The 11,413-nt window shown below is 41.6% G+C and overlaps 1 protein-coding gene across 1 annotated transcript; it reads left to right on the forward strand.

Annotated features, from left to right (window-relative positions):
- Window positions 1–5,325: 5,325 nt before the first annotated feature.
- LOC132534067 (coiled-coil domain-containing protein 81-like) lies at window positions 5,326–11,100 on the forward strand. Its single transcript, XM_060177489.1, has 3 exons — window positions 5,326–5,605; window positions 10,157–10,236; window positions 10,644–11,100. The coding sequence occupies exons 1-3, from the start codon at window positions 5,381–5,383 to the stop codon at window positions 10,840–10,842; spliced, it is 504 nt and encodes a 167-aa protein (XP_060033472.1). The 5' UTR covers window positions 5,326–5,380; the 3' UTR covers window positions 10,843–11,100.
- The last annotated feature ends 313 nt before the right edge of the window (window positions 11,101–11,413 follow it).

Genomic DNA, 11,413 nt, shown 5'->3' on the forward strand with positions numbered 1-11,413 from the left:
ACCTCCAAGTGTATGGCTGTGTGCTGGGTACTGGGGAACTGATCAAAGTCAAACTTTTTTTTTTTTTAATTTATAACCTACTAGGGGGAGATACACAAAACCCAGTAAACACAGATATAAACACACATGTACAGTGAGTGTGAGTTGTAATTTGTATGGTTACTAGGAATGCTATTTTTTTAAATTTCCTTATTGGGGGATTAATGTTTTCCAGTTAACAGTAAATACAATAGTTTGTAGATGAATAACATTTCTCAATTTTTCCACATAACAATACAACCCCCACTAGGTACTCTGCCATCATGTTCCAGGATCTGAACTACAAGGAAGACTTTTACGGAGGGTGAGGGTGGGGTATGTTTCAATGTTGACTAGAAAAGGGGGAGATGTGAAGTGAGAATCAGGATCAGTGGAGCAGGAGGGGAGGATTTTCTTTGGTAGAGGGAACAAGGAGAACAAACACACTTGACTGAGGGTGGGTGGACAGTGTGTGGAAGGAGGTGAATGACAACACTATGGCTGCTGTCTGACTGGGCATGGAAGTATGTGATTTTTTTCCCACCAAGGTTATAGTTGGGGTGTCGTGTTGGTAATACAAAGTCAGCACTCTTGGCAGCCATATTTTCCTTTTAAGACAGCAGAATTTAGAGTAGGGAGAGAGAAAGATAGACACCTGTAGTCCTGCTTCATTGTTTGTAAAACATCCGCACTGCTGGTGGAGAGCCAGGACTCAAACTCTGGTCCTTGCACAGGTCCTTACACAAAAAACTATGTGCACTTAACTGGGTGCATGACACGCAGCCAAAGTGTCTGTTTAATGAGAGGAAAAAATCATGTTATTTGGGGCACTGTCAGTCACATCACATAGGTTGGCATTGAGGATAATCCTAATGAGGGGGTAGAAGAGGAATGAACCCCCAAGATCTGTGCTGGGAAACACTGGCTCAGGTGGTAGTGTGGAGAATTAAGTGGAGGTCGGGAGTGCCTTTACGAGTGATCTAAGTGACAGCTCAGGTGGTGGCACAGTGGATAAGATGTTGGACTCTCGTGTATTTGTTATACTTTTGCATAGAGAGTGCAAAAGCTCACAAGAACAAAATTTCATTTAAGGAGTTGGAGGCTGGGCTTGCACCTGGATAGCACACATGCAAAGTACTTCATTGTCCAAGGAAGCATTTTGCTAACTCAATTTGTTGGATTTTCAAGCTTGAGGTCTTGAGAATAATTCCATGGCATCCTATGTGCCAGAATGGTTCTCTGGTTCTGTCTCTTTCTCTCTACTAATTCTTTTCCTCATAGGGTTCCCCCTCCCCACCACTCCTCGTGTTTTAAACATTAATCAGGAAAATGAAAAGGCCACGCACTAGTGAAGCATGTGGGCCACTTAGGCAACAATGGATGACCTAACGTGGAACAATTGTTTCCTTTCAGAGTTATCTAAGAGAGAAAGGATGGCAACTTGGCATGAATTGGTAGAATGAAGTGTAGAACGTGGACAGACTTAAAGTCCAGTGGGACATGAAAATCTATTGGTTACGTTGATGGAGTTCACGACAGGATAAAACAGAGAGGAACTTTCCAAGCAGCTTTTGAGCTCGGGTCTATGCAAGTGAATCAAGTGATGATGCTATTCGTCGAGAGCAAAAACCTGAATCGAAAACAAGATTTAATGGAAGCCCGATTCTAGTTTTGAGTGAATTGTGTGTGGTTTTTCCCAGAGCACTGACCTTTGCAGGCTTATGGTTGTGCTGGGAATTGACCCTTGCACCTCAGACCTTCAGGCTTGAGTCTTTTTGTATAACCATTGTGCTATTTATTTCTCCAGTCGAAGCATATCGATTGTGGGATATTCAGGTAGGAAGTCAAAAGGTGATTGTGTGTATGTTGGTGGTAGGGGGTTGACAGGAGGGAACCTAGGCTTCTGAATTTGCCTTTGGCAGAGATCTGCATAGTGATGGTTGGCAAGGTCCTGGGCATGATGTAAGCAGAGGGCACGGAGGGAAAAAAGAGAATGTGGGGCTAGACCTCAACAAGCTCCAGCACTGATGTCAAAACTGAGCAAGTGAACCTGCTGAGGGAACTGAAAAGAAATGGCAGAGAGACATAGGGAATCCCAAGAGAGAATGATGCCACAAAGCCAGCCTTTGATGCCACAAGCCCTCATCTCCAGGGCACAGTGGATGCAGGCTCGGTGAGCTTGTTGGCAAGGTAACAGTGTCAGTGACTGCTGCAAAAGCCTCATTGGTTGAAGGGTAGAGAAGTATTTTTAAATATAAAAGTCATATTCCAATTCTCTGACACACTGACATATTGGGTCATCAGAAAAACTAGTTCGAAATCAAGTCTGTAAGGTTTCTAAATCTATACCAACTGAATTGCAGAGGCCTGAAACTATTCTAGAGGGGGGCAAGTGGTAGCTCACTGGCTTATGTGCACATAGTGCAAACTGCAAGGAGCTGCACAATCATACCATTTCAACCCTTTGGTTCCCCATGAGCAGGGGAGTCTATTCACAAGTGGTGAAGCAGGTCTGCAGGTGCCTACCTTTCTCCTCTCTGCAGTATTTTCTCCTCTCAGTTTCTCTCTGTCCTATCCAAGAAAAGAAAAAAAAAAGGTGTCCAGGGGCAATGGGTTCATAGTGTAGGTACTAAGCTCCAACAGCCCTGAAGGAAAAAAAAAGAAAAAGAAAAACTTCTGAGAGTGAATACTGTGCATGTGTTCTCTGTCTTCAATGAGAAGTAGGAAATATCAGGTCAAAGGAATTTAATTTTGCTCTTATTAGAACATCTACTAGATTCTTAAAAGCAAAACCACACAGTGGATTTGTATAGTATCCAGATGAAGAAACATGACTCTTACATTTCCAATTTAGCTCTCACAAGCCTTTCTACTCGCATTTGGTTGCAAGAAATACTGTTTCTCTGGGTCCCAACTAGGTCATTTTCTTTTTGAATAGATGTGTTTCCTGAAATCTGAGGTGCCTGCCACAAATCTATGTGAAAGACAGTGATTTTGACGCACTAACTTGGAAAGGGCTCCCTTATATCCAAATAGTGAGATTCTGTTTTATTCCTATGTATATTTGATCATGATGAAAATTTTAACTTGGTGGGTACAAGTTGGACTAGGTTGGAGGATCTCTTTTGTGCTTAGCTTCCAGGAGGAGAATTCTTTGGTGATGAAAATATGACAGGATAGAGGAAATAAATGATCAGATTCAGAGCTTGTTTGGAGGTTCTAGCAGGGGAGCACAGCTACTCTTATGCCCTCAACCAAAGACCAGTCACTTCTACTTAGGGAAGGCCATCCTCCTCAACTGAGTGCAGGACATTGGGAGGGTCACACATGGAGTGGTGAGGGAGGAAGGGGACACCCGCCTAGCCAGCCAGATCAGCCAAATCAACCTGACAATCAATGGGGTGACAGATGTCACAGCCAGATTGCCCTCACATGCCCTGATTAGTTTTAATACATTGATTAGCTATGATTTAGACCATGTTTTAGAGGATAGGGCAAAAATCTTAGTATTTGACTTACTTACCTTTAGTACTTGGCTTATCATAGCATATGTTTTGGGGTAGGTTTCCACCACCCAGTTTGTCTCCAATGTCCATAAGAGCAATTACTAGTTCTCCTTGAACAACCTGTGCTTCCTTCCTCGGACATCAGAAAGACTGTGTATAACCTCCACATACTGGAAGTGAAAGACTATGGTATCTCTGTCTCGGGTAGTGGTTTGGGGGTGGAGGAAATATTCCAATGAATTGAGAGTTTGCTTTATTCCAGAAAGACTTTCTTCGAGCACACATCATGATGTGCTATTTCTTACATATTTACAGAGCTTAGCAGGGGTAAAGTTAAACAATCAGGGAAACGGACTTTCAGGAAGGACCTTATTTTCTGTCTGTTCCTAGCTGAGAATGACTTGCTATTTGACAGAGTGTTTTCCATTTGAATTTGGATAGTGACAGGGGCACTTACATAAATAAAATTATGCTTTTGTTTTCTTTGAATTTCAGAAGTCTCTATGATATGGAGCTATGTTTGTGACTTTATTCTACGACAGCTGAGGCTGCAAAAGGTAGGACTTAGGAAGGTGACAAGGCAGTAGAGCACAGACCCTGCACACATGCCTGAGATCTTGAGTGTGAAGCCTGGCACTGACTGTGCTGGTGTGGTGCTCTGGTATCATGCTCTGTCAGCTCTCTCTGTCTCTGTCTCTGTCTGTCTGTCTCTCCCTCTCCCTCTCTCTCTCTCTGTATATATATATATATGCAACTATGGCATCCCTATAGCTTCTCTTAATATTATAGCCTTTGAGCTAGAAATGGACCTACTCTATGATCTTGCAATTCCTCTCCTGGGGATATATTCTAAGGAACCCAACATACCCATCTAAAATATCTGTGTACACATATGTTCTTGGCAGAACAATTTGTAATAGCCAAAACCTGGAAGCAACCCAGGTGTCCAACAATAGATTAGTGGCTGAGCAAGCTGTGGCATATATATATATATATATATATATATATATATATATATATATATATATATATATATTACTACTTAGCTATAAAAATGGTGACTTCACCTTTTTCAGCTGATCTTGATGGACCTTGAAAAATTCATGTTAAGTGAAGTAAGTCAGAAACAGAAGGATGAATGTGGGTTGATTGCACTCTCAGGAAGAAGTTAAAAATCAAGATTAGAAAGGAAAACACAAGTAGAACCTGAACTGGAATGGGTGCATTGCACAAAAGTAAAAGACTCTAGAGTGGGTGGATGGGGAGAATACAGATCCAAGAAGGATGACAGAGGACTTAATGGGGGTTGTATTATTATATGGAAAAATGGGAAATGTTATGCATGTACAAACTATTATATTTACTGTTGAATGTGAAACATTAATTCCCCAATAATTTTTTAAAAAAGAAAAAATATATCATAGCCTTCAAATTGGTTATATTTTATGCAAAAATCATGTGAAAACTTTGAGTCTGAAATTCTCTCAGGATTCTTCTTTATTATCCCTTCAGAGAAGTCAGCATCTTTTCTTCCCACCTTCTTTTTGCTGCATTTCTAGGGGATCTACATACCTGCTTTTGGGACATTTACTTTTATGAGGCAAAAACTAGATGCTGGGAACAGGTTTAGCTCTATCCAGATACCGATCTTTATCATGTCAGAGAAGCTATTGCAGCTACACGGACTACGACAAACTAAAATCCACACACCTGGTAAGTACCTTTACTGGCTAAGCCTTCCCATTAAAAGAGAGACAGTTACTTCTGAGTATCTGCCATCTGCTCACTGTCTTTCCCACACACAACTGTCCTTTTCTCTTCCAGGGGATATCCCCGTTGTACCACTGAATTTTATCATGGTTGCCATAGCGGGGCATTATAGCAGGGACACAGTCGAAGGGTGCATTAAAGAAACTCTGCAGCTCTTATCACGATCAATCTGCACACGAAAGAAAGTTGAATTTACTTTCCAAGGAATCGGTATCCTTAGAATTGAAAATGACAAAGTAAAAATGAAATTTTTTCAGGACTTCTTGTCTGCAATGAATACAAGTGGCAATCTGGAGAAAGATATTGCAAAGGTAATATTGACCTTCTAATTGTTGCTCTTTCTTACAGTTCTCTGTTGTCTACAGAGGTGTCATCCTTCAGTTGTTGGTCTGTCTTAGATGACAAGTGCCCCATGGGCAAAGAAATGCTTGATTCTAAGTGTCTTACTCAGATAAAATAGTCAGAAGGACAAAACAATCTGAAGGTCTGAGCCAAGGCCAGGGGAAAAATATGGTTTAAAAGTATCTTATTGGGAGTTGGGAAGTAGTGCAGCAGGCTGAGTACAGTTGACCTAAGGCACAAGAACTGGCATAAGGATCCTGGTTTCAGCCCCTGGCTCCCCACCTGTAGGAGAGTCGATTCACAAGCAGTGAAGCAGGTCTGCAGGTGTCTGATTCTCTCCCCCTCTCCATCTTCCCCTCCTCTCTCCATTTTTCTCTGTCCTACCCAAAAACAAAGACTTCAATAACTACAATAACTACAACAATAAAACAACAGGGGCAATAAAAAGAGAATAAATAAATATAAAAATAGATAAAAGTATCTCACACACATAATTTCTTTTTGATTATTTTTCTTGGGGAATTAATGTTTTACATTCAACAGTAAATACAATAGTTTGTACATGCATAACATTTCTCAGTTTTCCACATAACAATAAAATCCCCACCTGGTTCTCTGTCATCCTTTTTGGACCTGTACTCGACCACCACTGCACCAAGGAATCTTTTACATTCTTCTTCTAGCGTTTGCCCTTCTTCCGTAGCCAGTCAACAGCGTCAGGTTGAGCCTGATGTCTGCTTGTTGCTGGCTTTGAAAGTGACTGGGATCCAATGTGGATTCAGTCGGCTAGGAAGGATCGTCAGTTTCCCCAATAAATGGGTACTCACGGGATGCACCATGAGAAGGTTGATCCAATGCAATATACCAACTCCAGTTCAATTTCTACTTGTGTTTTCTGATCTTGTTTTTAAGCTTCTGCCTGAGAGTGGGATCATCCATATTCATCCTTCTGTTTTTGACTTATTTCACTTAACATGGTTTCTTCAAGATCCATCCAATATGGGCTGAAAACGGTAAAATCACCATTTTTAAAACCTGAGTAGTATTCCATTGTGTTTATAGACCACAACTTGCTCAGCCACTCAACTGTTATTGGACACCTTTGTTGCTTCCAGGTTTTGGCTATTACAGATTGTGCTGCCAAGAACATAGGTATACACACATCTTTTTTGGATGGGCATGTTGGGTTCCTTAGGATATATCCCCAGGAGAGGAATTGCAGGATCATAAGGTAGGTCCATTTCTAGCCTTCTGGAAGTTCTCCAGACTGTTCTCCATAGAGGTTGCACCAAGGAACAGCAGCGCAGGGGGGTTCTTTTGACCCCACAACCTTGTAGCATTTGTTGCTGCTACCTTTTCTGATGTATGACATTTTCATAGGAGCGAAGTGGTATCTAACGGTTGTCTTTATTTGCATTTCTCTGACAGTCAAAAACTTGGAGCATTTTTTAATTTGTTTCTTGGTCTTTTGGATCTCTTCTGTGGTGAATATTCTGTCTATGTCTTCTCCCCATTTTTGGATGGCGTCATTTGTTTTCTTGTGGTTGAGGCTGGTAAGCTCTTTATATATTTTGGTTATTAGCCTCTTGTTTGATGCATGGCATGTGACGATCTTCTCCCATTCTGTGAGGGATCTCTTGGTTTGGGTATTGGTTTCTTTTGCTGTGCAGAAGCTTTTTAATTTGATGAAGTCCGATAGGTGTATATTTGCCTTAGTCTACTTTGTAACTGGATTCATTTCATTGAAGATGTCTTTAATATCTATATGGAAAAGAGTTCAGCCAATATTTTCCTCTGAGTATCTGATAGGTTCTGCTCTAACATCTAAGTCCCTGATCCATTTAGAATTTACTTTTGTGTTTTGTGATTCACATTCATTCCTCTGCATGTTTCAACCCATTTTTCCAACACCATTTGTTGAAGAGACTCTGCTTTCCCCTTTAATAGTCTGGGCACCTTTGTCAAAAATCAGATGTCCAATGTGTAGGGGCTTTCTTCTGGGTTCTTGGTTCTATTCCACTGGGTAGTGTGTCTATTCATGTTCCATTAGCAAGCATGTTTGATTACAATGGCACCATAAAAGAATTTGAGATCAGGGAGTATGATCCCTCCAGTTCTGTTCTATTTTAAGATTATTTTTGACAATTCTAGGTCTTTTCTGGTTCCAGATAAACATTTGTAGAATTTGTTCTATTCTCCTACAAAATGTGTTTGAATTCTTGATGGGGATAGCATTAAATTTGTATATGGCCTTGGGTAGTATATTCACTTTAATAATGATAATTCTTCCAACCCATAAACATGGAATTATCTTTCCACTTCTTTGTGCCTTTTTTCAATTTCCTTGATTAGTGACTCATACTTTTTAGTATACAAGCCTTTCACTTCTTTGGTTAGGTTTATTCCTAGACATTTTATTGTTTGTTGTTGTTGTAGTAAAAAGAACTGATTTCTCGATTTTTCTTCTTCTAATGTAGTGTTTGCACAGAGGAATGCCACTGAATTTGAATGTTAATTTTGCAGCCTGACACCTTACTGTATTGCTTGATGATTTCCTAAAGCTTCTTGCTGGATTTCCTAGGCTTATCTATGTATACTATCATGTCATCTGCAAATAGGGAGAGTTTGATGTCTTCTCTTCCAATCTGTATGCCTTTAATTCCTTGCTCCTGCTTGAATGCTAGGGCAAAAACTTCCAACACTATGTTGAATAGTAATGGTGATAGTAGGCAGCCCTGTCTAATACCTGATATGTGTGGAAATGCTTACAGTTTTCACCATTGAATATGATTTTGGCTGTGGGATTCTGAGGGATCAGAGCTCCAGGACACATTGGTGGGGTTATCTGTCCAGGGAAGTCTGGTGGCATCATGCTAGCATCTGCATCCTGGTGGCTGAAAAGAGAGTTAACATATAAAGACAAACATGTTGTTGACAGATTATGAACCTAAAGGCTAGAGTGGTACAGATGAAGAGTTGGGGTTGGTCTCCATTCTGTGGATATCTAATGGGCATATTTTAGTTATATTCATTTTTCTAGCTTTATTTTTTTATTTATGAAAGGAGAAATTAACAGAACTGTAGGATAATAGAGATACAACTGTGCACAATTCCCACCACCCGATCTCCATAACCCATCTCCTCCCCTGATAGCTTTCCTATTCTCTATCCCTCTGGGAGTATGGACCCAGGGTCATTGTGGGTTGCAGAAGGTGGAAGGTCTGGCTTCTGTAATTGCTTCCCTGCTGACCATGGGTGCTGACTGGTCGATCCATACTCCCAGTCTGCCTCTCTCTTTCCCTAGTAGGGTTGGTCTCTGGGGAAGTGGGATTCAGGTCACATTGGTGGAGACTTCAGTCCAGGGAAGTCTGGTCGGCATCATTCTGGCATCTGGAACCTGGTAACTAAAAAGAGAGTTAACATACAAAGCCGAACAAATTGTTGAACAATCATGGACTTAAAGGCTGGAATAGTGCAGATGAGGTGTTGGGGGGTACTCATTGCAGACTCTTGTGTACTTCTGCTTTCAGATGTATATTTTTCCCTGGTTTATGGACACATGTGAACATGTGCTTTATCTCAGGGGATCTGGTCTATATCTAGGATTGGGGACTTTATTGGGGAGTGGACCACCTGGAATGGAATTAGAGAATACTATGAAAGGAAAGGTCTTACCTGAGTGATAAAGCTGAAGGGTTGTTGTCCCACACCTGAAGTCTCTGGACACAGTCTGAAGTGAGGCATGCTGGGGTGGCCTGATAGTGACAAAGAGTCATTGTGAAAGTATGCTAGTCTCTTGCCCTTATTGAGCTTTTGCAGTCCTTGCTTTGATAAGGATATCTTGGCAGTAAGTATAATAGGAAATAGGGAACGAACTTCCCTATTCTTTATCCCTCTGAGAGTATGGACTCAGGATCATTATGAGGTACAGAAAGTGGAAGGTCTGGCTTCTGTAATTGCTTCCCCACTGAACATTGGCATTGGCTGGTCAATCCATATTCCCAGCCTGTCTCTCTCTTTCCCTAGTGGGGCAGAGATCTGAGATAGGTGTGGCTCCAGGTAGAGTCGTCTGCCCAGGGAAGTCGGTTAGCATCATGGTATCATCTGGAACCTGGTGGCTGAAAAAGAGTTAATATAGAAAGCTGAACATATTCTTGACTAATCATGAACCTAAAGGCAAGGATATTGCAGATGAAGATTTGGGGTCTCTATTTTGGAAAAAGCAGGTCTATTTTAGGTTTATCCAAGGGGTTCATTTTTGCCTGAACCTAACAGGTAATATGCAGGTGGACACAGGTTATTGTCTGGGGAAATGGTGTAATAGTTGGAAAAGGGACTAGAAAGCTGGATCTGGGAGAAGAGTAGGGAGATCGTTATTAAATGGATGGTAAGCTTGAGGCTTTAGTCACTGAGCACCCAACAAGCCAGCCTTCCAGTAGCATTGCTTCCAGGGAGCCTTTGAGTCATCTATGTCCTGGAATGTAGACCAGGTATAAATCTCCTCTCTCCCTATTTTCCAGAAAACTCAAAATGTCAATTCAACTATAGCAAACATCAAAACTTCGAAGAGAAATCCAAACTGTGTTCTTTCCTTCCCCAGGTGAGTGCCTTGCCCCATAGGTTCCATGGACCTATCAACTCTGGCCTCCCAAACTCTCTGCCAACCACATACCACTCTGACAGCCCTGTACTGAATCTGGTGACAGAACTAGAAAAGACACATTCAAACTGAAACCAAAACCCAGAGGCATCCCCCCCCCCCCCCCCCGCGGAGTACTTTTGAGACCTCAGTTTAGAAGAGGCAGGTCACAGTCAGACTCAGGCTAAAAAAGAAAAGAGTCTTCAGTCTGTGACTTCTGCATAACAAAGTCCAGGCACTCACTCATGGAAGAGAAGTAGGTTTATTTCAGTATTATCATGCTGGCTGGGGTGCTGCTCAGAACTGAGAATTCTCCTAGTATCTTATTCAGATCCAGTGAGCAGGCAAACATTTTGGTCCATTCCTAGAATTGAATTTGAATTAAAAGGAAATAATGAAACACTGGAAAAAATTGAACAACCTAAACTGAGGAAATCCGTGTTAAGAATGAAGTCAGACAAAGATGATGTGCAAGGTAAGCCAAAGATTTTAGCTGTCTTCTCTTTTCTGCTAAGCAGCAGGGCATTGTTGCTGAGCAACTCCTGTGCCGAAAATCAGTACCATTAGAGTTATAAGAAATGTGTTCTTCTAAGAAACTGGTCTTCTAGAATTTTCTTTTTTTTTTAAATTTTATAATTATATATTTTCCCTTTTGTTGCCTGTTTTTTATTGTTGTTGTAGTTGTTATTGTCATTGATGTCCTTGTTGGATAGGACAGAGAAATGGAGAAAGGAGGGGAAGGCAGAGAGGGGGAGAGAAAGGCAGACACCTGCAAACCTACTTCACTGCTTGTGAAGGGACTCCTCTGCAAGTGGGGAGCCAGGGGCTTGAACCAGGATACTTATACCCGTCCTTGTGTTTTGTGCAATCTGCATTTAACCGGCTGCGCTATTGCCCGACTCCCAAGAAAAATGCTCTTCTAAGAAACATCTCTTCTAGGGAGTCAGGCGGTAGCACAGCGGGTTAAGCGCAGGTGGCTAAGCACAAGGACTAGTGTAAGGATCCCGGTTCGAGCCCCCGGCTCCCCACCTGCAGGGGAATTGCTTCACAAACGGTGAAACTGGACTGCAGGTGTCTATCTTTCTCTCCCCTTCTTGGTCTTCCCCTCCTCTCTCCATTTCTCTCTGTCCTGTCCAAC

The sequence above is a fragment of the Erinaceus europaeus genome, chromosome 17 (assembly GCF_950295315.1).
Source record: "Erinaceus europaeus chromosome 17, mEriEur2.1, whole genome shotgun sequence".
NCBI lineage: Eukaryota > Metazoa > Chordata > Mammalia > Eulipotyphla > Erinaceidae > Erinaceus > Erinaceus europaeus.

What these genes read in the sequence shown, in the direction of transcription:
- LOC132534067 (XM_060177489.1), top strand. Translation starts at nt 5,381, where the DNA reads ATGGTTGCCATAGCGGGGCATTATAGCAGGGACACAGTCGAAGGGTGC. An exon ending in TGGAGAAAGATATTGCAAAG is followed by an intron (nt 5,606 to 10,156) that starts GTAATATTGACC and finishes CCTATTTTCCAG; the next exon opens with AAAACTCAAAATGTCAATTC. An exon ending in TGTGTTCTTTCCTTCCCCAG is followed by an intron (nt 10,237 to 10,643) that starts GTGAGTGCCTTG and finishes GTCCATTCCTAG; the next exon opens with AATTGAATTTGAATTAAAAG.